At 42.5% G+C, this 25,274-nt stretch overlaps 1 protein-coding gene across 1 annotated transcript in view; it reads right to left on the bottom strand.

Annotated features, from left to right (window-relative positions):
• Positions 1-501: 501 nt before the first annotated feature.
• The window catches only part of LOC111225907 (GDNF family receptor alpha-4-like), a 127,280-nt gene continuing 102,507 nt past the window's right edge, over positions 502-25,274 (bottom strand). The window contains exons 4-8 of the mRNA XM_022750952.1: positions 21,933-22,272; positions 18,595-18,704; positions 16,815-16,949; positions 5,245-5,414; positions 502-684 (exon numbers count right to left, since the gene is read on the bottom strand). Coding sequence (XP_022606673.1) covers positions 529-684; positions 5,245-5,414; positions 16,815-16,949; positions 18,595-18,704; positions 21,933-22,272 — 911 coding nt within the window. The 3' untranslated portion in view covers positions 502-528. The remainder of the gene's footprint in view (positions 685-5,244; positions 5,415-16,814; positions 16,950-18,594; positions 18,705-21,932; positions 22,273-25,274) is intronic.

The following is a 25,274-nucleotide window of genomic DNA, read 5'->3' on the forward strand; positions in this document are numbered from 1 at the left end:
TGAGAGAAAAGTCTTAACATTTAATATTTTCTTTTACATCAAGGAATGTTCAAGGACAAAAAAATTTTTTTTGTTTTTTTATATATATATATATATATATATATATTTTCCTGCACTGTATCTTCAGTGTCTCTTCACTGTACACCTTCTGAACCCAGCGGCCCTTTTCACTGTAGCTTGGACGTTATTTTCGGAGCAAAGTCTGCGTGTGTGTCGTTTTCTTACAGTTTGTAAGAAAACCCCCCCCTTGTGGTGCGGTGGCGACACCCTCTCCAGTCCGGTCTTCTCCAGGGCGTGGGCTGCACGGCACAACACATCTGCTCTGAGTCATGATTCACAAAAAGAGATTAAGTGTGATTTTTGTGACAGAGAGGGAGAGGGGGGAGAGGGGGGAGCGGGGCAGGACAGAGTCGACCCTTTCCCCCACCGTCATTTGACACATAGAAATGGCCCTTCTCTCTCTCGCCCCCACCCTCCCCCCCAGGTCTGGAGTCTTGTCCGTGGAGGCCAGGTGTTCGCGGCCTCCTGTTAGTTGGAGAGCAGCAGCAGCAGCAGGGCGGGCAGCAGCCAGCCGAGGCCCAGAAGCAGAGACAGGCGGACGGGCTCGGCTCCGCGGTCCGACAGGCCCGGAGACGGAAGAGTGGAGTCTCCCTCGTCGTCCCACAATCTGTCGTTCTCGTTTACCTAAAAGAAAACAGATGTGTTGTCGTTAGTTACCTGCCTCCAGATTCAACATTCATCAGTGGAGAGAAAACTGAAAGCTGAGCTCGTATGTGGGTTTAATGACCAAATTTTCCACATCCACAGTTGAAAAACAAGACGAGTGAAGGTGAAGACATTGCCACTTATCAGTCAGACGCAATTTCACAGAGTTGTTCTTTTTTTTTTTTTTGCAGTGAACATGTTCAGAATGAACTCTTCAATCAGTGGAACTCCATCTTTAAATTATTCCCTTCTTTTCTCTCCATCTTCACACCACAACTTCTTTAACTCTAAACATATTAGTTCACACCTGCATTAAAACACGTCGAGTGACCACTTGTGATCGGATCTCACCTCCCCGCTCTCCCCGTTTGTTTTTAGCCGATCTGACAGGTGTGTGTGTGTGTGTCTTAAGTGTGTGTCTCAGAGGGAGTGAGTGAGAGAGAGAGAGAGAGAGAGAGAGAGAGAGGGGGGCACGGAGAGGGTGAGCAAACCAATACGCTTCTCACAGCTCTATAACGAAATGAGGTTTTATCCATTTGAAATAGTAAAATATTTTCAGCTCATCATGAAACCATTCGGGTTCACGTTGCTAAAAGAGTTTGGCTCAGACCGCCTCCCGATGTTTTCTGAGTGATCAGATCTCTAATGCGTCGTGGCAGCGTTCACACCTGAACTCAGAGTTGTCCGCTTGTGATCGGATCACCTGAGATGGATGTTAACGTCAGGCCTGTGTGAAGTTGAGGAGTGACCGGTGATGAGTACAGTGAGTGATCAGCAACATGCAGGATGTTGAAAACTTTGAAAGATTTAACTTTGAGGGATTTCTAGTGGCCTGTGGACAACGATCTCAGCAGAAATATAATTTATTAAATAATGTAAAAATTTACTACAAAAAGATACTGAGACCATAATAAAATGTTAGCTATTTGAATTTGGACATAGGACAAACATTTTAGATTTCAATTGGTAATATAAAATGTGTCCCAACAGCTTCATATGAAAAAACTACATCATTCACATAAAGGCTGTAGACTCAACATCTGGGAGAAACCCACCAATCAGAGCAAGTCAGGAACTCTTTCTGGTTCAAATACAAATTTAAATCAATGAACCGTTCACACATAAAAACAGAATCGATACTGAAAATACATTTATTCCTGTCTTGTTGATTAAGTATTGAAGTTTATAGACTACACTGTGTAACATGGGACTGATTATCTAATGTCCCTAATTAAGAGGATTTCATTGTGATGTGAACCTACTTTCTATAATGCTGGTAAATTTTTAATGTATGTTTACAACTGGAAGAGCTTAGTATGATGTTTGTTTTCGTATTCCACGAGCTCATTGACCTTCATTTGTGTGCATACAGGAAAGTGTTTCTGGCATCTTCGAACTAGTGGGTTATATAATCTATACTTGTATGAACTTTACCTGTGTAATAGAAAAAGCAACTATGCAACTAAGATATTAATCTGTTTTTAGACTCTATCATTGGCATCATTTTTTTTTTTTTACACAGTTTTATTCTCACTTTACTAGTGAAGGTTTGAATCGTGCTCCTGCAAAACAACAGATAACTGAATTCATATCCTATTAATTAACTCGGCTTCCTCTCTCCCCTGTAGTTCTGTGTTTCCTCGTCTCTCTCCTCCTCTCGCCGTCTGCAGGTATTTCTGCCTCTGGTGCTGCAGAGTCTGGATCTGTGATCGCAAACCATCTAATGCTCCATGATCCTGCTCAACACCCACTGCTACAATCATTATTATTAGTCTTGTTATTATTGGTCCTATTACTTATCCTATTATTGTCTTGTTATTGTTATTGTTGTTGCCCACCATGAGTCTGGCTCTGTTCAGGGTTTCTACCCGTTTTTCTTTGCTGCTGCTCCGTATGAAAAGTGGCCTGAGATGATTGATTCGCTATATAAATTAAATTAACTGTAAATTGTGGTAATCATCAGGCAAAACCACTTAGTGCAGGTGTTTTAAATTAGTTAAAAATGTTTGTTTTTTCAGATAATATGTAAAAACAGAAAAAACTATGAGCCTTAAAGTGACAGTCGGGGTTATTTAACGTGGGGTTTGTGTGAGGTACTTATCCACAGTCATAACCTGCAGTAGATTTGGAAAAAAGAACTGCACACTTCACACCACTGAACTACTGTACTCCTGTGCACATCCGCCACTATAGTGCACACTATATTACGCTGTAGATCAGCTGCTGGAGTCAGGCAGAGCTAAGTGTAAGTAAGCGTAAAAACAAATGATACTGTCTTTTTGCGGTTGGCATTTTCTGCAGATGGCCCCATCCATAGCGGCTCATCGTTGCTGTGCTGGTGCGCGCCAATCCAAATCCACCGCAGCTCGGACTATGTGTAAGTACCTCACACAACCCCAAGTCAAATAACCCCAACTATCACTTTACTGTTGCTAAATAAGTTAGCCTATCTTCCCTACTCACACACTTACTCCTGTGGACAAGTCGGAGCTGATTGAAATGCACAGCCACATCTCCGCTGTCAGTTTAATTTTTGTTGATTTGTCAGACACAGTTATTTAAATGTGACAGGATGTTGGTTGAAGTCTGATGATATGACCCTGAGGCAGCTGTCCAGAGCTAATTTACTGGTTTAATTAACTCTTGACTGGTATCTCCTCAGTGACACTTTATTTGATCCTGAGTTGATACTCGGCTATTCGTTGACATAATGTCCGTGTTTAACAGAGTGTCACTTTTCTGTTTACTTTATCTCTGTGTCATAACATTAAGTCAAACGCAGTCAGAGGATGATTCAGACTGTTGAGACAATCATGCATGGGCTGAGACGTTCAGAGGACTTTAGGCGAGAACATTTTCTTCAGCTGTCTTTATGGGAAAAAAAAAAAAAAAGAAGAAGAAAAGTAAGTGGCCTAGTTATACATTAAACTTGTGAAGTTTGTTTATATCTGTTGGCAGATTGTCAATTTTTGTTATCTGCAGCATTCTTGGGTTAGGGTTCCCATTAGGAACCAAATGCATGGAACAAATTTCCTGAGCCTGAAGCGAAGTATATTTATTTTATAAATTTCTCCTCATTATTAAAATGTGAAATACTGTGTGTAATGCAAAACAGGCTGTCCACATTAAAATTAATGTTCAGCTGTTGTGTACTTTACTTCTTCATTGTATGGGCCGCATTGATGATGTTTACACAACCTGTTTATAATGTTGATGAAGCAGTTATGAATACGGGACGGTGCTTTTATATGTGCACACTGAGAGATGTGCGACAAACACTAAACCATCCTGAAGACCTCAAAGAACGAGCGCCGACGTTTCTACACCAGCTGCTGTTTGGTGACGTCAGTAACCACAGAAACTTTGATGGCATGTTTATATATGTAATTCAAGAGGTCTGTGTTTACATTTGTAATCATGGTGCAAATAACATTTATATGGAACTCTGTCATCCACAGGTTTGTGATCCAGACTCTTTCTGCATATTCCCGCCAGTAAAGGCAAACTAATGTGTTTAAATTAGAAATAACAATTAGGTTATATAACACGTGTTTATATTCTGTTTCACTGTTTCTTTCAGTCGTCTCTTCTGTGCGTGGAATCCCGTCACTGCTGGACAGACTTAATGACTCCACTGGGACCAATTAAGTTACATCCAATCTTAAAGCCTCATCTGTTCATTCAAACATCCCTGCATGATGAACATTCGATAGGTTGGTGTTTAGTGAGCAGAAGTGCTCAGTCAGTGGATCGACTATCAGCCAATACAGTGTGTACTGCAAGTCTGCACATAAACAAATACTCTACCTTGTTTAGACTCATATTTCTAGGGAAATAACCCTTGAAAAATGACTCTTCTTATTCCGGTCAGGTATGGTGGTACAAATATTCATCTCAACTATTTCATAAACAAGTTTGAGGTATTATTGCTGAAAACTACAGATTTTATTGACTGTTTTGTGTCCAAACTCAGGAATATAACAACGTGGACGTCAGAAATCCCATATTGGTAGAGCTCTAGCAGAGGGAATTGACATTTAGGAAACTTATGGATCATTATATTTTTGTACTAATGCGTGTAATTAATTTACATTCTTGTCATTTTAGCAGCCATGATGAAGCATAGCATCCTTTGCAAAAAAGTAGTTGTCATTGAAACTGAGCATTAAAGCACTTATTCTTACTTTGGACTAAAGTATCTACAAAATATAAAAGTAAAAATGTACATTATTTATATTTAAGTTGCATAATGCAAAAATCTTCATCATCTAGAATCCGAACACTCATCATTCTGGCAGCAAACAGCTTCAGTTCTCTTCAACTCAACTTTGGTGTGACTGACTTTGTACCTGACACTGTCTGAATTCTGCAAACTCTTTAAATCCCACCCGTCTGCCGCTCTCAGTGAGTTAAAACAAACACCCCAAGTTATCTGCAGCCATGTGACCCACTTCTGAGTGAGGCCGTCTCTATTAGCGCCTCTCTGTTTGGAAAAGGTTGTACATCACATTTTCGTTCTCTCTCTCTCTCTTGTCTCACCTGAGTAGGTATCTGTGCTCGCAGAATGTTCTGCTCTGTTTCCATGGAGACGCCCGGGGCGGTGGTTGCCAAGAACGGGCTCTGGTTGTCCGTTGCCGGACTGGGCATCCCAGGCTGGCTGGCACCCGTTTTCACATCTGATCCGTTCCCGAAGGCCAGGATGGCATTTTCTAGAACAGGAGAGCAGCAGAGACGTTGCTGAGCAGAGACATGACTGGCAGCTTAATAGATCACAACGCTGCCGCGGCCATTTTCACATCTGCCATCACCTCTAGTTTCCTACTGCTTTTTTTCCCCCCATGCATGACTCTTTATAATGTGATTGGTCACTTCATAATTATGTACTGCGGGACTGTAATTAAGACGCGGTCATGGCATGTCATCAGAGAAAGTCATCGGGCAGCTGAATAACAGTATTCTCTTTAGTGTGAAACATTCATTTCAAACTGCATTTAGCAACAGTTTTAAATAAGAATACACTTGTCTCATCAGCCACAACCGCTGAGAGCTACTGGAACGGACACGATTTGATTATTTATTATCAAAAAGAAAAGAAAAGAAAATGCAAGCATGTGTACTTTTCTGCACAAAAGAAGTGATGCATCAGTTGTTAAAGAGAAAAAAATAGAAATGGTGCCTGAAACAGAAATGAGTGCTCCCTCCACAGAGAGCACATTCCTGGGTAATAGAAGTTGTGATTATACAAATGTACACACTGATGCCTTCCTGGGCCACCGGTGTGAGAAAGTGCCTATACAACGTGTAACATATGTTATTTGTATGACTGGGGGAATGTGTTGGCAAAACATACGACAGTCTGCAATTTCCAACCCTGCTGTGTGCCATTAAAGAAGAGGGAGGGGAGTGTTGTGTAAATTCACTTTTTGTATGTATAAAATCTAAAGTCAAGTTGGAAAACCCTCCCATTTTTTCCAGCCAAGTAGAACAATGCCTGAGTGTGTGGCAGATTGAAGCTTTGGTTTTAATTACAGAAATCTCAGAGGCGAGAGTTTGCTGCAAGTCAGATGTAGAGCCAGTCCACTTAAAAGCAAATCTGAATAGCAAAAGGAGAAGTCTGGCCGTGATATAAAATAATGAACAATAATGAATAATAAAATACATTGAGTTTTTTTTTTTATTTTTTATTCTCACACTTTTTTGGAATCCTTTCCTGGTCAGCAGGCTGCCTGACTCGCTTACCTAAATAGCTGTGGGGTAGCATTAAAAGATAGAGGTGAAAATTTCCCAGACACTGAGTCAATTTGACTCATGTCTGACCTTCCTGCTGGTTTTTCGACACCGAGGCTGCATTCAAAATCACCCTCCGTTTACTATTCAGCACATATAGTATATGCTGTAGGGAATTCTATGTAAATACTATACCGCTGTTGTCAGTTGTCAAAAACATGTAACACCGTAGGAGTTTTTCTTAAGACTGTAAATTATACTCACGCACCATCATAATCTCAAATATACCACTTTTACCTGGGTATAGTGAGACAGCAGAGTGATGAGAATGAGAGGGGATAAATTGTTAAAGAGCTGGTGTGAGTGAGACTGACAGTGTGTCTAAGAAACAAATGATAGTTTATGTGAAAAGAATAGTATTATACATGAGAAAAAATAATAGTGCCTATGAGAGAAAGTGATAATATGCAAGTATGGCGGTACATGAGAAACAGTGATTGACAGAGTGTAAGACAGAAGGAGAGCAAGACTCTCTGTTTGGCCTCTGATGAAGCTTAAGTCTCGTCTCTGTGCTGCTCGTCAACGCACGTTTCTTCCAAGCGCGACCTTTTCTTTGCCTCATTCCGGTGCGACAAACCGTAATGGGCTTGGTGTGGCCCCCCCCCTGGTGGTTGGAGGGTGTTTTGCCCCCCCCCCCTACAGAGTTGCAAAGTGGGAGGAGTTATTTCTGGGTGCAGAAGTAAAAGTACTATTTATTTATTTTTTTAAAGTTATGTGACTCACAGTTGTTGCTTGGAGCAGCAGCAGAAACTCTCCTGGTTGAATCATCGGAATAAAAGATCCACAAACGCGTTAGAAAATATCTGGTTCTTTGATTAAACAGGCACGAAGAGTTCTGAATTTGCTACGGCTCTGATTGGCCCCTCTGTGAGGCTTCTTCTCCATGGCAACGCAGGCCGACGCCCATGGGAACTGTAGGATTTTGAGCCTCAACACCAAGCCAAAATCATGGATAAAACATGACTGTGATATTATCCAGGAGAGTCCTGCATTTCTACGGTAAGTAATATTAAGAATATCATTTAAATAAAAAATTGAAATGGGAAAAACATTTTGAGAGTTAGCATCACTGCAGCAACTGGCCCTGACTGAGAGCGAATAACTTCTCATACAGGTGAGCCTGAGGTAACTGAGTCACTGTTTTGTGTAGTTTAAGGAATTACGAAGCATTTTGTTAAATGTTGTAATCGACACTCTGTGTGTATGTGAGTTGACATTATTGGGACACAGTGTGAAGTGTTTTTCTTGGTATTTGGGGCTTAAATTTATGTTGTGTTAAATCACCTGTGCTGGATTAGTATTCTTTAATGAGGTTTTTCTTTCTTGAGACAAACGCGTACTAACACATGGCTGTTAGCGAGTGAGGTAATTCACAATAACAGCATACAATCAACTTTATTAATTAGTTGATTAGCCTTCGCTAACAGGACTGCGGTTTAAAAAGAATCCTTCTGGGCTTAATTAATTCAAAACACCTATCGTTAATGATGGATATGCTGTAGTCCTGGAACTGAAGGTCCTCCTTTTTGTTTCTTTGATTCACGCCGTGTTTAATTTATAATCTAGATGGAAGTTATATGCACAATGTTTGATTTTATGCACGTTGACTGATTTCACAGTAAGGTCAAAATTATACGAATTATACCGTAGGATTTTCATATTTTCCGGTGCTTTCATTCACTCAGGGAAAACCAAGGACACACACTCTCACACCCTCTCAGCCAGGCAGGATCCTCTCTTTAGTTCGTCACAGGCAGTGGAGCACCGACGCACTTAAACCAATAATACCTGCAGAAAGTCCTCCATGGCGGTAACAGGAGAGAGGAGTGGAAATTAATCATATTGTTCAATGCTAATAATTCAGGTTAGAAATGAATGAGGGCACTGGAGGGAAGAATTTTACAAAACAAACTTCCTGTAACCTGTTTTTCCCATTATGGACACACCTACTATGACTAAAGAATAAAGTTATGAAAGAGTGGGAGGGTACAAGAGGGGAACAAGAGAGCTCACTGATTGGTTGTCGCCGCTCTTGTCGTCGCCATTAACACTTGGGAGCAATTTTTCTATTATTGATAGCCTGATATAACAAATGTGTGCATCAGTGGCACTTGAGAATAAAGTTGACTCTGAGCCCGCTGAACACGGCCGACATCACCACTCACGTCTTCGAGTAATGACTGAACACATAAGCACTCTGCTAGCCGCGGCAGCTGAGTCATAACATCCGCTCACCAAACAATGGTGATGTTAAATAGGGTTTGATTTGCCAGCCAGCATCAGCAGCGAACAATCATGCTCAACAAAAGTACCAGAATTAAAAGTTATGTCAGCTACACACAGCGTTTTTGTGATATCACGACCTATCTCCCTGCTGTCAGTTCAAAACACTTCCCACGGTGGGTTTCGTCTGGATTCTAACGGCACCATTATATCACGGTTTAAAACTTTTAGAGCGATGTTTGATGGACGCTGATGTGAGGTGGGTGGTAAGGCTCAGAGGCAATGTAAATGCTGTAAAAGGAGAGTGTTGGGGAAGTTTTTGGCCTCTAAAGCTAGAGTGAAGTTATGAACTCACACACGGTCAAAAGGTCAACAAGTACATTTACTCTAATACTGCACCAGCAATTTTGAAGTTCTTGTAATTTACTTTTCTATTTTATGTTGCTTTATATTCCTACATCACTTCATGTCAGAGGAAAACACTACGCTTTCATGACAGCTGCAGCTTCTTACACTAGACATACAACTAAAATATGACACATGGTTATAGATTAAAACTACTCAACTATATACTGTATATAAGCTACGTAAATGAGTTCCACTGAAACAAGCTACTGAGTCAAAATCTGCTTATATTTTAACATACCAGTGATAATACTAATAAAAAAGTAACATTTAATAATAAAAAGGGCTGGATAACGACTTACATAAAGCTGCATGAATCAATATTTTCATACAAACAAAGGATCAAATGACTGTATTATGTTAAACGGTGAATTATCACACACCATTTTAACTTCTTTAAATGTGCAATAACGGATTTTTTGGCCACTTGGGGGCAGCGGAAAAAGTTGTCAACACAACGATGATAAATGATCTCTACAGAATCGTTAGCACACAGTGTAAATACTGTAAGTCTTTACACATTCAGCAGATACAGGGAACATAATCACATATCTGGAGTCACGTGTCAAGACGTCTGATAATATTCACTCTTCCTTTAGTTCATCTAACTCTTCTTTTTCTTCCCTTTTGATCTCCACCATCTCCTGAGGAAAACATCAGGCTCTTTACCTCCATGATTCCTGCCAGGAAGTTAGGCCCTAACTCTTCTAAACAAGGAGCCAAGAGACACCGCGAAGCTCTGCAGGACTGAGGGGAAACGATAAGCTGAGCGACCCCTCTCACATTTGATCCATTATTAATATAAATAAAATGATTCAACCTGGTTTAAACATGTGGTTTTTGTTTCTGAGCCTCAAAACTCCAATTAGCTTTGTCTCTACACACGAGATACCGACTGGCTGGCGAACACTGTGGCAACATTTAGCAGCTGAAGAGACAGATATAATAAGTTAATGTTGAGTTGTTGCATGTGAAAGTTTTAATGGAAGTAACACTACTTTTTTTTTTTTTTATACCAACAGTCAACATGATTCACAAAAAACCAACTACCAAGTCTTCACAGGCGCTTGCTGTAGGATGTGTGTTTACACAAACTACTAGGTGTCACTCGTTGTTGTTAAGTTGTTGAAACAGCTGCTAATTTATAATGACGACTGAAGGAATGTGAATCTATAGAGATTTTCTTTTTGCGGGTGTAAAAGGAGCAGATGTTCCAAGTTTGGATGTAATCCAATTGAATCGACAGATGTTTTCGATGTTGGGGTTTTGAATCCTCACCTGAGTGAAAAAGATGATGGTTTATACCTTTTTCACTGTCAGTGCCGCAAGAAAGTCCTGATTCTCTGGACGGCCAAACACTTTTTCATCAACTTTTCTCTTTCACTTTTTAGAGAGTAGGATGACACAGAAGGAAAATAAGATTAAACTTTGACTTAGCCCCCCCCCCCCCCGAAAAAATGGATTAAAAATGCCGGCCAGCCTTTTAATTTTTCATCCGTCAGTTTGTCTGTAATGATGTGATATAATGACCATGGTGAATATTCAAATAGGTCACTTACAGTAAGTAGGCTATGCTTGGGAGGAATATTACAGTATGTACATTTAGCACCATGTATAATTTACTGTCTGGTGGATTTAGATGGTTTTATCCGACCCAAAGGAAACCTATTCCATCAAGTTCTTAGATTTTCCACCAGCAGACTGACTTATGATCGTATGATGAATTAATATTCTATAAGCATTCATTTTCATTTGGCTAATGGGCTACTCGGCAGCAATTACGTTTGCATGAAAGTCATTTCAATTAAAATATGCTCAAATGAAGACATGAATGAGAGATTCATCAATTAATATCCCCAGCTTATACTGTAAGATGGATGTGGGTGCTTAGACACGAAAATCACACCATTATTCCATCTGTTCGCGGCAAAAACCCTCCGATTTCAGAGGCGACTCATTGGTTATTAGTGATGGGATTTCAAAGCCTACTGTGTGAGTACCGGGGTGTGACACACAAATACTGATTTCTCACAGGATGATAACAAATTGATCCATCCTCCTGAGGTAGTTTGCCTCTGCAAACAGAATCCTGCAGCAATCAATGCAGAGCTTTGACTCGACTCCCTCCACTGGTGCAGCGCTGAGCGTCAGCTACTAGACAGAGATGGAGGTGCTGGATGGGTGACCCACCAGCTCTGCGGCTAATTAGCGAATCTGAAAGTTGCAACACCACAGAAACGAGTCAATAGTGAGGAAAACAGATTGAGCATGGCTGAGGGTATGTATGCATCAGCGCCTTGCAGTGGAGGCTGTGGACCGGCGTGCTAATGGTGCTGTGGGTCATTAGCATTGGTAGGACAGGTGGGACAGTGTGCCGCGGCGCTCAGAGTGTGCAGTTAGGGCTTGATAGTGTGCAGCGTTCCACTGGCAGGCTGACGGATGAGAGAAGCGAGGGGTACAACTCCAGCTGCTCGCCACCCTGCCTTGCCACCCGCCATCACGCAGAGATGAAGTGCCAATTGATATCTTCAGTGGTAAGCTGTTGTGACAGTGCCTTTGTAAATGTTTGGACATGGCTGTTTAAGCACCGCCATCTCGCATCTCTTTGACTTTCAAGTTTCTCCCCAAGGGTTTTTCTTTTTTTTTTTACTGACTTCATAAGTTCACCCGAAGCCACGCTGCAGAGCATATCCTGTGCACGCCCCCTTCCTGTCCCCTACCTTCCTGCCATATTGCCGGTTACACTCACTTTCTCCTGTTACACTACCAATTTAACTTCCAGAAAAAATTAAAATAATTGCAGAAATAAATGAGCTTCACCTCCATCTGTCCTCTCATTTTTCCCTGACACACTCAGCTTTCAGAGAACGAAGGAGTCCAGAGCTGCTGTTCTGCATAGTGATGTGGTTATTATCGCTGTGATGAGAAGGTAAGGCAGGGTGACAGCTGTTTTTTAAAACCTGAGTGCGCTCACTCCAGAGAGGGACTTTTTTTTTTTTTTTCAGCAGTTTTTCTCCTTCCCCCTATCTGCAAACGACTGTATTCTTCCCTGCCACTATCCTCTCTGTTCACCTCATTAGTTCGGAGGCAGGAAACCAAATTATGCTCAATTACAAAGTCATCAAAGGCCATCTGAAGTCCGGTCTCAGCAAGCAGGACCCAGAGCAGCGGCACTGGGGGGGGGGGGCAAAAAATAATGCTGAATTCAGTCACAAAAAAAGAGATGTAAGCTCCAAAACAGACCAGAAGGATTTATTTAATGACAATGCTGCGGTCCGCTTGTTTAACAGAGCCATCACTGAAGGACAGGAGGGTCTTTTGGCTCTTGTCAGAATGAGTAACACTTCACTCTGTACACTGCGACTACATGAGGAACATGAGGAAGAAAAAGAAAAAAGAAGACATTTCAGGAGCTCTCCCAGGGCGGATTCATTTTCCCAATTATTGGCTCGAATCCAAACTCTCCTTGCCAAATCATTACATACACTTTCTCCCCAAATATAGAAGTGCGGTCTGCCTGAGCCTGGCAAACAAGACTGAACTCCAATTAAGATGAGAGTGCGACGTGCATCGCCGGTCCATGAATCGCTTTTCCCATTAGAAACTTGTTCATCCTTATTATCACGTACTCGCCCGTTTGGCTTCAGCCATTTGCTCAGGCAGGAAGAGGAGTTTTATTGTTTGTTTTTTTGTTTTTTTGCACAGGCACAGGGAAATGAGGCCAGTCAGTCTGACGTTTGTTTTGCTGGGTCTCTAAGGAGCTTACAGTAAACAGCACATAGGAGCTGCCTTAGTAAGTCTGAGTCCTGGCTGCAGGATGCACATGAGGAGCTTCACTTGAGAAGCAAGACATCCATCAACCAGTTGGGAAAACAAAAAAAAATGTGACTATTCTGGGATGTTTAAGTCACTACAGGATGACATTAGAGAGAACAGAAGCATCTTAACAAATGTCATCATCTCACCGTGTGATGCATGCCGAGTGGCGTGGGAGGCGGGGGGAGGGGAGGGGGGTGTAAATCTGTACAGAGTTTACACATTAGTGTATTTATATTCCATTTTATATTGTATTTCCAATGGGCTGCTACATGGCACATTTCCTCTGGAGGGACAATAACGAGCGCGTCACGCACGAAACAAAACAGGCTGCCCAACGTTTCGTCCGAACCCCCTCTACAGACTCACGGGGTTAACAGCTGTTCCAAAACGGCCACACTCGGAGGCAGCGCGGCTCCTTTCCAGGAACTCTGTGACATGTCTTTTGAATTCTCAACTCAGTGAATTTTACAAATGGGGATAACGGCAAACACTGACAGCCTCTCCTTTGCGTCGCACTTTGCGGAGAGTTACAGAAGTTACAGAAGTAGGTGAAGAATGAAAGGAGAGAACTCGAGAGAAAAGTTCACAGCTTTGCGTAACAGGCCAATCGCTGCAGAAAGTGGGAACTATTGTGGAGTAGTCTGTTTTTTAAAGTTATAAATATCGTCAAACGCAGCATCCCTGATTCCGACATCGCAAAGGGGGGGGGGGGGGGGGGTTTAGACGTCGTTAGACAACCTGACAAGAAGTGAGCAAAGGCCCTAAAGTGAAATGATGAGAGGAAAGCTTCTAACGGCTCCATCACTGTGCGACTGTATATCTGCCTAAGAGACAAGTCATAAAACACATCACTCGTAACTGCCCTTTAGATCTAATATCCCTATCAGCAGGACCTCATTTTTCTGTGTCTTCCAAAACCAGCAAAGGTCAGAGTCCGGTTAGATCCAGTCACAAAAACATCTGGGTCAGGGTTCAGGCACACGTCATGGTTTGTGTTAAAAGTGAATACTGCAGCAAGGTAAGAGGAGGATTGGTTTTTTTTTTCAGGTACAGTTTCATGAAAAGCCTCCAAATGAAGAAGAAAATGACACTAATAATGAATCATTTTTAATCTGTTCTTATGTTCTTCTTCTCGTGTGCATCCTCCCTTCTCCTGCAGATTGTTGTTTTAATGTTTTTTCCTTCTCCATCTTTGATACCGAGTGTTTGCTGCCATGGTGTTTTTGCACTGTCAACACTGTGATGTCTTCTTCTCCTGACTTTTTAAAAACACAAAGCTGATGGTCATTTCTTCTCATGCTGACCAGCCAGCTGTTAAATGTAAGCTGTATCTGTTTTTGAACTCACAGAAACATTTGTGTTCTGTACCAGGCGGTTTACGATGTAGAAGACGCTTCAAACTGGGTTTTAACCGGATCTGTTTCCCTCCGCTCTCTAACGCCAGATGTTGACTGAATGAAGCCTCTCTGTCGTGGTTCAGATGTCTGCTGGAAGTGTTTCAGAGGCCGTGCGTCAAGCTGTCTGTGAATCCGCAGTCCAGTATTGATACGAGTTGTTTTGCCTGTTAAGTTTTTGTGTTTTACGAGGACATTAAATACACATCTGCCACTCATTTATAATTTATGCGGTAACACACCGGGAGGCTGTAGTTTTACATCCTGTATGCAGCACGCTCTCTTATCGTTATTGTTTATTATTGTTGCTGGAGGACAAATCATCAGGCTGAACTTTGGGGCGAACCTTTATCATACACAGAGCGAATGAACCCCCGGAAATGATCTGTATCTCTGCAAAACTTTGTCTTCAAATTGTCAGTTATTCATCTTATTAAAATAATGAACAAAACAATCTATTTTAACTAATAACACACAGATCATTGTTTTGCTTTTGTCTACGCTGGATACGTCATTAAATGATTCACTGTAGGTTGGAAAGTAAGTGAGCCCCTCGGCTAATGACATCAACAAAAGCTAACTGGAGTCAGGAGTCCAATCGATGAAACCAGACCGGAGGTGTGGGTTAGACACACTTTGACACACTCAAACATTTTGAATATGTTATTCACAAGAAGCATTTGATCATGTGAACCAGGCCCTCACAAAAAAAGATCTCAGAAGACTTCAGATCAAGAATCGCTGATCTGCATAAAGCTGAAAGGGTTACGGAGTCAGTCCACAGTCAAACTGTCTAGAAATGGAGACGATTTAGTTGTGATCACTCCAACGGCACGACGTAACAAAGAACCTCAGAGTAACAGCTGAGGGCTAAAAGAAATCACTGGACCTGGTTAACATCTCTGTTCGTGAGTCTACCACACACAGATCACGGTGCACGGAGCTCAGTGTCCATCATGGAGGAAGCTGCTTCTCTCCAACAGAAAACAAAACATCAGGTTTGACTGATGAAACTACAGTTGAATTGTTTGGGAAGAACATGCAGCACCGTGTCTGGTGAGGGAAAGGAGAAGCTGGACAATAACTTAAATCTACCACACACACCATTTTTACCATGATGATGACTTCAAACAAAGATAATCCACCTGGAGTGGCCGTGTCAGAGCCCAGAGCTTAACCCAATAGAGATGCTGTGGAAGGAGCTGAAAAAAGCGCCATGTCATGTGATCACATGAATAATTAAGCCTCTGAATACGTATATTTTCAGCCACAACGTGATGCAGAACGTGTCTGGTGGAATCCTCCTCCACGTGTGAAATGTGTCTGATGAGAAGCTGATGCTTTTTCTTTTTTTGTCATAATTGAACTAAGACACAAGCCTGGTATAAATTTAAGAAACAGTGACATTCTGTTTTGTCACCACATGACAGCAGCTGCGGTTTTGCTTTGTACTGTCACCGGTGTCATTGGTCTGTCACTGGCGTTGTTACTCATCCCGACGGCTTTGCGAGAACTCGTCTTCTTTTGTTGTTAGAAATAATAAAAAACCCAAAATAAACTCCAGAGTCTGCTGTGACACCAGCAGCTACAGTTTGTATTACTTTGTCACTGGTGTCATTCTTCTGTCAGTGGTGCCATCACTCATTCAGAGGGATGATCTCTTATCACCACAGCTGTTTTATTGGTGTTGTTGGATGAATAAAAGCTACAACAAAGAGGCAAAGCGCTGAAGAGGATTGGTGGATAATCATTATTATCCAACATCAGCTGCGGTTTATCAGTCACTGATACCTCTGTTTTATCATTTGTGCTGCCGCTGAAGGAGACATGTTTATGTTATCATGAATAATTTCCTCTGCATTTCCAAGTAAAGTCTAACCAGAATAATATTGCATGTCATAACCCTTTACTGTGCGCCACAGCGTTCGGCTAACGTCGCTGGAGTCTGCTGCTGCGTGTTTGTCTGCGAGTCTCGTTTGTGCAAAGAGATAAATCAACACTGACTGAAATAAACACATGGAGAGTGAATGTGTGTGAAGTCTCCACCATGTCACTGATGCCATCACTCCCCAGGGATGTTTTTCTGAGATCATAGATGTTGTGTTTTGCGTCGATGTCTACAGATCACGTGTCAGACAGCTTCCAGTCACGCTAAAATAAATGAAACTAAACTAGCTAAAATAACCTCCACATCTGAAGAGAATGAGGGTGGCATCGATCCTCACCTCTACATCTCTGCAAAAAACTATAAATATAAATATATATATATATATATTATTAATGCTTATTTAACTATGCCTTTATAGCAACAAATGTAAAAACGTTCAGTGACTGGGTTTAGACTGACTCGCTGCAGTTGTTTGATTATTGTTATAAGTTAGACTTTGTTCATCCTCACACCTGTCCTGGTTCTCTGTCGGGGGGGTTGTTGTTATGGTTACCGCGTTGCCAGAGGGTCTCTCTGTTACTGATGCTACTCACTCAGGCAGACGTTGTCGTGGAAAAAAGCAAGGAAGTCGTTGCACTGTTCCCTGTGGTTGCCGCTCGCTGCGCAGGAGCACCAGGGTCCCACGTTGGATGTGGAGTTGTCAAGGTAGTTGGGAGTTATCGTGCTTCCTGTAGAGGAACACCACAGTTTAGCATATTCAACTAAAACCTTTCACATTATTGGTTTTACAATACAATCACTGAATCTGACCGTGAGCTCACACAAACAGGAAGTCATCTCTTTATTTGGCTGAACTGAATATTTTTTTTTGTTATTCCAGCTCTTCAGCCTGTGGCCCCGTGTCATCTAGAGCGATGTTCGTACTGTAAACGCCTCGTGAAATGTGCAGCTTTTAAAGAAAGGCAAGACACAGTTTGACTGGGTGGGAGTTTAATGTCCCAAAGAACGTACGAGCAGAATTCTGGCTGATTTAATCTTGTTATGCTCAGCCTGATTATGACCTCACCCGGATTACGATAATGCCTTCACACGTGGCAATTTCTATCATCACAGTGTTGCCCAAATCAGGTTAAGACTGACTTATTAGTGTGCATGTAAATGCATTCACTTAGAGAAAAGCTGAATAGATGAAAGCGGAGTGCATAAAGACACAGACACTGGGTGGCAGGTTAGTTAGGCAGGCAGCCTGGTGATCAAATGTTGGCTGGTTCAATCACGTCTGCTGATAAGGCTCAATGTTACTGAGCCAACAAAGTCATATGTATGTGTATCTACTGTTTTAAAGGAATGTGTGTTGGAAACAAGCTAACATTTGCTAAAAATGCTCTGATCTCTCGTGACGTGCAATTATTTGAAATGTGATATGCATAAAGAAAAAGAGGCAGAGCTGCTCGATTTCATCCTACCACAGATCAGTCCAAACAACAAGTACAGTTGCTTTCCTTTTAGTGTCCTGGCTTTCTAACATGCATATCTGGCGGGGCAGGCAGCTTGGTGCGCTTTGATAAGTGCAGCGGCCCCGGGTGCAAAGTCCAGGCACCATCACAGAGGTCTCTCAGATGTATTCTTTTTTATTCTTTTCAGCCTTTGGAGCTTTTCAGCGGGAAATGATTGGGAAGTCATTCACTGGGTAGGGTAATATAGCCTTGTGGCTTGTATTTTTAAGGGAGGTGGGAAACAAAATTGCTGCACTTTGAGGCAGTGTGGTGAAAAAAGTTCTGATTTACCTTCATTGATTTTCCGGGTCCCAGGCTCCCAAACAACAACACCTCAGAGTCCTACATCTACTTCAGGAGTGTAGAACGGCCAATCACTGCCACACAGCTTTCTGTCTCTATCTTCTTTGTCTGTCTCCTTCAGTCCCTCACAGAACAACACTCCCTGTGCAGCAGTACAGTGTGGTATTGTTGTCCCATAATGACATGTTTAGACTGAGTGGTTTTTAACAACCTTTTGTGCATTATGTGATCTTTTGTTAAGTTTTTATCTGAAGCACAATAAGCCGTGTTCTACGCCTCTGCCTGCTCCCACTCATCGTCACATCAGGGATAATTCTCTCAAAACAGCGGTCAATAGTTGTAATTGCACTACTTATAATGCCAACGACTTGGCCGTGCACGCTGCAGCCGCATTAATCAGCGCTGCATCGATCATTGAACAGCGCTTCTCATCACAATCCTTGATTCATTCTTCTCTGCCCCTGTTCAGCACACTTGTCTGCTCTCCACCTTCCTCCCTTTAAAACCTTTTTGTTCCCGATCCATCACAGGGGCCGGGTGAGCCAGAGCCGGCACAGAAAGATTTAGTTCTTACCTATCAGGCCGGTGTACGCAAGTAGACATGCTCCGTAGTTCTCCTGCTTGCAGCCACTGGCGCTCTGCTCGGAGGATTGGCAATCATACTGGAACTGTGCCCAGCGAGACCTGTGGGAGCAATAACATGCCATCCATCATTTACTCGTGCTTGGCTGCTGCACACATCGTGTCACTGATGGTTGGCCGGCACCGGCGCTTTCTCTCAACGACAGGTAGTGCATCGGAAACCCGCGATGCTCATCTACCTACCCAATACTCCTACATTAACTCCCTCCGCCCTTCAAGATCTCCCGCTCTGCGGCGCTTCAACCCCACTCCAGTCACCCGTGGTGACATTCATCCCTCTTTTTCCTTCCTTACCACTTTCCCCAGCCTGTTGTCTTCTGGAAGGCTGCCAGGCTGTAGAGAGTCAATGAGGGGCAAAGATAGGCCTTGGCTCTGCTCTCTAAATACCGTGGGTGCTGTCTGGCAGGCCTGGCCACGAGGAGATTAGACAAATATGGATCTTCCACATAAATACTTCCTCCCACAGCCATCCTGCCTCCCCTCCTTCACCTTTCCTGCCTGCCGCCCAGACATCGAGCCTCATCACCATCATCATCATACAAGGCTATCGCGGCCATCATATCGCATCATCAGCCCCCGTCGACTGGCATTTGCAACAGGATTCCCTCAGGGCACCACAACTCCCCGCTCTCCCCTCGTTTGTCATGTCATTGCAAGGATGTGCGTAAAACTCATAGGCTTTGTGCTAAGTGAAGGCATCCTCTGCAGGCTGCCGGTTAATGCTAGCTGACTGGTGCGGGATTGGCGGGCCGTGCAGGGGCCTTGAGACGCACCATCCATCGGGACAGCGGTGGAGAATAATGCCTGATCGATAGCCGTGACAGATGAAGCCCTTTGTCTTCCTGACATTTGAAGAGGAACTAGATTAAATGCTGGCGACCATTTGCTGTCGGAGAGAGGAGGCTGACTGGATGGGTCTGAGAACTCCATGTTTTCGGTCTCCAGCGACAGAGAGAAATACACCCTCTGCATTTTAATGACTTCATAAAACATTGTTAGTTGAGAGAAATCTTTGTTTTCATCAGTGTACACAGGGATTTAGCTCAGAATAAATATGCTTATTCGGATCATTTGAAGATGACCCTAATAGGGTCCGTTTTCTGCAAAGTCCTCGCTGAGCCTGATGATGTCTTGGATGTATGTTAATACATGTTTTCTTAGCACTTTGGCAAGAAAACCATGTGTGAATCCCAAGTGATAATGTCTGTTCTAATAATGACTATTTCACATGTCTGCTTCCTGCATGGCTGCTTCTTCGAGAAAATGAATACAGAATTTAATTGAACTAATTAAACACAGTTAATGAGTATAACAATTGAATTAATTAAACACAGCTCACTAATTAAATTCAAATGAACATATCATACCAGCCAGACCTATCTTCCAAGATACACAATGCCATTTATTGTCCTGAGGGACAAAGCACAAAGATAACGCTGCATGTTGCATTCAGTCATCAAAATCAGCTTGCAGCAGCTCTGTTGTAAAGTAATCCAGTGTCTGTCAACATGGTGCTTTTTTTAAATAATCCAAGTTAAGGTTGGAAATAGTTTAATTTGAAGCCTCTTAGCTTGGTGCATTCATGTGCTGCTGTAAAACTGCAACGAAGGCCTTGGGGTGCTTGAACTGTCACCACTGACAAGCTAGCCAGCTGGGAATATACTAGCATTAGTCAGCTATAATAGCTCTCCAAGCTAGCTGGCTTGCAAGCTCTCAGTTAGCAAGCTGGTTAGCTTAGCCGCTAACGGGACAGGAAGTCAAATCACACAGTTTATTCAAGAGACATATTTCTACCGTTAACTCCTGCCTCACAACCGCCGTAACAAACAGCGTCTCTTTCGTGGAGTAGTTTATATACTCTGACAAACACAGTTAAACAAATGTGGATTGCTCAAGACAGCTAAGCTACAACAGCTCTGTCTGTTTCGGACTCTCCATTCACTCAAAAGGTCAGCACTGTCAAGACAGATTGTTGTGGGTCAATGGTGAACATTTGCATGTAAAATTTTTACCGAAGTTGAGCTGAACATCTGAGCGAATTGACTAATTGTGGTGCTTTTTTTGTTTTGTTTTTAAGAACAGTTTGCCATGTATTTATGTCATTTTAAATGCTGCGTGACTTAATGACTGAGTCTTAGGTTGCAGAGCCTGCACCTTTTTAATGCTGCATTAATCCATATTTATTATATATTAAGACTGAATCAACAGAGTTTATGTTATAAGAAAGTGTTTGTTCTTATAGATGATCGTTACACCCAAATCTATAGCTCAGCAGAGCTTTTTAGTGTCGTTAGGTTTTACAGCACCTTAATGCTTTGGTTCAGTCTCATTTCTCCCACCAACCCTGTTTCCAGCAGCAGACAGCTGTTTTCAGTAAAATAAATAAATAATATAAAGCTCTGATAAACTGACTGTACACTACTCGCCCACCAGGTGGTGAAAAAATAAATAAATAAAACAACAGTTAGCAGTTAAAAGCTGAAAGGAGAGTCTCTGTAATTCGTTCATCAGGTGAACACAAACATGACTTCACATGAATGCTAATTTCCTCCATGTCTGCTTTTATATATGCAGGTGGAGTGCAGTGGCAGCAGTAGCAGCTCCAGGTCTCACAGACAACCCCCTCCAGCTTGTGCAAGCCAACTGCAGAATATCTGTCCAGTGTAAAACGGCAGAGATCCAAAGTAAACAAGTGGCTGGTGAAGCTGGTCAAACATCTAACAAGACAAAGACACCAAGATAGTTTTCTCAAGAGTTGGCAGATCAAACAAGATGCTGGATGTGTCAGTAACCCCAGGCAAGTGTTTGCTAACAAGTTAAACACAAGAACTCGATAAGCTGATATAGTGTATCAAAGCTTGTCTCTCCATTTATGTGGGAGTCTACTCTCTGCCTCTGTCAAAAAACATTTAATTCAGCTTCAAGTCTTGGACATCAGAGCTTCACAGCAGCATTTGAACGCACCAGGACTTTCCAAATCAATCAGCGTTTGCTGTCCAGACTCACCGATTTCTTAGTGTCAAGTCGCTGCGAATTCAATTTTACTGTGTTAAGACAAAATGAGAACACAGAACAGCAGATATCTATCATTAATGTAATGTGTATGTGATTTGTAGTAGCTGAGCTGTAAAACATGTAAAACCCTTTAACAGAAGCCACAGATACTGTAAACTGTCAGTTCAGTGGGTCGAGTGATGCCAACTCAGGAAAACGAAGTGTAAAATGCTCTTGGCAACAGGCAGCATGTAAGACAACATTTCCTGTTTCTACCTGCACACGTAGTCAGCCTTGCAGATCCGCAGCTGAGCAAGGCAGTTGGGCTTGTCCTTGTCTTCGTAGGAGCAGGACGGCACAATGGTTTGCCTCCGGCGCTCTGCGCAGGCCGTGTCGGTGCACGGACAGAACAGCAGCTCGTGGGTGTAGTCGGGGGGAACGCGGTCAAAGAACTTCCTCAGCGCCTTGTTGCACTTTGGTCGATTACACGGCCCGGAGCGGGCCGACGGCTGGATGCAGGCTGAGACGTATTCCGTACGGAGCTTCTGACACGTCTCGTCGATGTTACACGCCTTGGCAGCATCCAGGCAGCGGTTCACCGTCGTCACTTCAGACTCTAGAAGAAGTAACAAATGGGAGGCAGAAAGCATTTCATCATCACACTCTGTGCGGTTTGAGAAAATCAAATCCCAGGCAATGTTTACCAATGATTTCAAGGCCTAACTGGAGTCAGTATTGACTTGCTGCTCTCACCTTTAGACTCACATGCAGCGTTGCATTCACAGATAAAAACAGAAGTGCGCCTCTTAAAGTACAAACTAAACCAAAATGATGATTATATGTAATAGGCCCCTTTGTAATGAATAGAACATGAGTGGCGTTTAAATGTTGCATGAGCCCGGGCACTGGATGTGTTTCAGCCGAGGCCTAATGGCTGAATATTTTATTCTGCTGGGTTAATGCAGAGTGGCAGCACAGAAAAAAAAAAAAAAAAAACCCCAGCTCCTCCATCTCTCCAACCGCACAACAAGGCCTGTAATTACTGCTCCTTTCCCCTTCATCCATCTATCCATCTTTCAAACACTCCCTCTCTACATCTGGGTCCATGCCTGACTCACCTGACTCCTTCCTACCTCTGCTGTCTCCCTCCCCTCGCTGTGCGCCTGCTACTCTCAAGGCTGCCATCAGCCCCTATTCCATCTGCCTCTTCCCCTTCCTCCAGTCAGCTCTCTCTCCCTTCTCCTGCATCCCATCTTCCTCAACTTTGTCCGTCTCTGCCTCCCTCAGTGCCCATTCTCCCTCTGACTTATGTGGTAATGAGCCACCTTTGTGGAGGCGGTGGAAAGCCCCTTTTATAACCAGCTTTTTTTTTTTTTTGGCCGCATTATTTCGCAATCCATCATCATGCGTTTTTTTTTTTTTTTTTTTTTTTTTTTCTTCCCAAGTGACCTCCCAGTCAATACAGCCATGATGACACTCAGCTTCTCTGGCAGATAGCGACGCTCATTAATTTGTAAACTGCCTGTAGTTGTGTCTCCTGGTGAGTTCGGCTCTCGCCAAGCTGTCACATAAAATATGAATGGCCTTGGAGAGCAAGCTAACAACCCATCACAAAGCATAGGTTATTCCCAACTTAACTGCTAAGCAGCCGAGAGGGGGTGGGGGGGGTGGGGTAGGATGGGAGGACCTGATGGAACTGCAGGGTGGATGACAAATTGCATCCAGTGGCCATATGTGTGTGAAAGTGAATATGCACATAGGTTTTCATGTGAAATCCTTGTCATTGTGTGTTTTTTTTTTTATGCCATTATTTATTGAGAGGAGACTTGCTGAGCATGCATGCTCTTCTCCAGGAACATCCTGCTTCACATTCATGCCTCACACACATCTACACCTCTGAGCTGCCCAGTACAACCACACTCCTGAGCTGTTCCTCACCGGAGCCACTGGTGGCTCGGTGCACTCACGCGCCAGCTTGTTTTTCCAGTCGCAGGCCTGGTTCTGTAATTATTCATCATCGCATATCAAAATGTTAAATCTACAGTGAAGTCTCTGAGTATTTCAGACAGTGACAGATTCTGCTGTTTTGGCTGGAGAACGCCACCACAGTGAATTTTGAAAATAAGGTGTCTGAGGTTACAGACCTGCCTGTAAGCACAAAAGGAAAATCTGGTATTTGTAAAACTGGGTTTTATTTGAATATTTTTGTCCCTTTTTAACTATTATGGTGACATTTTACCCACCAGCTTCATTGTATTCATAAAACACGGACATGTCTAACTGCAGTGTTCTCAAATTCTCAAACACACACACGTCTCCATTACTGTTCAAAATGCTATTTTTGTCCTCATCCCTTTTATTGTCAGTCCCTTTCCTACTTAAATTTCTTTGATTATTGTCCTCTTACTGTCCACCCACTCTAATCCAAGAGGGAGAAAAGAGTCCATAAAAAAATTCACCTGAGTCGCCTTCAGTTATTAACGTGAGCTCAGAGCAATTCAGCTCACAACAGCTGACATTAGAAAAAGATGCTAAATATCAAACTATTACCTCATATATATTAGGAAATCGTATAATAATATATATCATACATTAAATAGGATTAGTACATTAAAAACCGGATGTTTTATATCTGTATATATTTATAGAAGTTATTTTCAGTTTTAGTATATGCACATGCAGAAGAATATAACGACAACTACACCATCACATATAAATAATAATATAATACACAACTGCCATGTTTTGCCTTTTCATTTCCATAAACCTCTGAGGTGTTTTGCAGGTAATTGACGACTCGGCTGGTGTTTGGAACATAACGAACACGCAGATGAGCAGAAAGAAAGAGCTCATGTTGTTTTTATACGAGACAAAAAAAAAAAACATTTAACACTTTTCTTTGATTCTTTCTTCGGGCCGTGACACTGATTGCCTTTGCTGTCGTCTGTAACTACTAAATCTAAATCTAGCGGCGCCAGCTACAAACCCTTCAAAGCTGCTGACCCTAACCCTCTTCGTCTTTGAGGCTGGTCACATTCATATTGGGTGAACAATGCAGGAACTGGAGCCTTTTTTTAAAAAATGTATTTATTTTATACACAGTCCCTTGACATGTTGCACTTTGCAGCACAATGACGGTGCTAGAAACCGCTTCACCTAATCCAGTAAACATCCTCCAGTTTAAAACTCTGCACTTCACCCTCATAGTCACTGAATCGTCTCCGAAGCAAAGTACAATTCCTCATTGCTTTACAAAGCCGCTGGCCAACCTACTGCACCAGAGACCCGGAGAAAACAAAACTGTTGGTATTTGCCTTACAACCGTGGTGCATGAAGTAGAAAATCTTAGTCAGGAAAAACAATTTCAAAGACTAATAGAAGCTAATGATGCATTAAAAAGCTTATTTCTTGGTGCAGAACATCTAATGTGTTTTAACAGAGGCACTTTCTTAATACCACCGACTTGAGTTTAGTTACCTGATTAATTGGCAATGGGGGGGGGTGGGGCGGGAGGGGTTGTACCATGTTGTTTGAATACTCCTCAAAATATGATGAGCTGTGGCGGCGGCTTACATCTCTGAAAAGGGTCATTACTTTGTTTGAGAGAGAGATGCTATA

Source organism: Seriola dumerili, unplaced genomic scaffold (genome assembly GCF_002260705.1).
Source record: "Seriola dumerili isolate Sdu_G_001 unplaced genomic scaffold, Sdu_1.0 BDQW01000149.1, whole genome shotgun sequence".
NCBI lineage: Eukaryota > Metazoa > Chordata > Actinopteri > Carangiformes > Carangidae > Seriola > Seriola dumerili.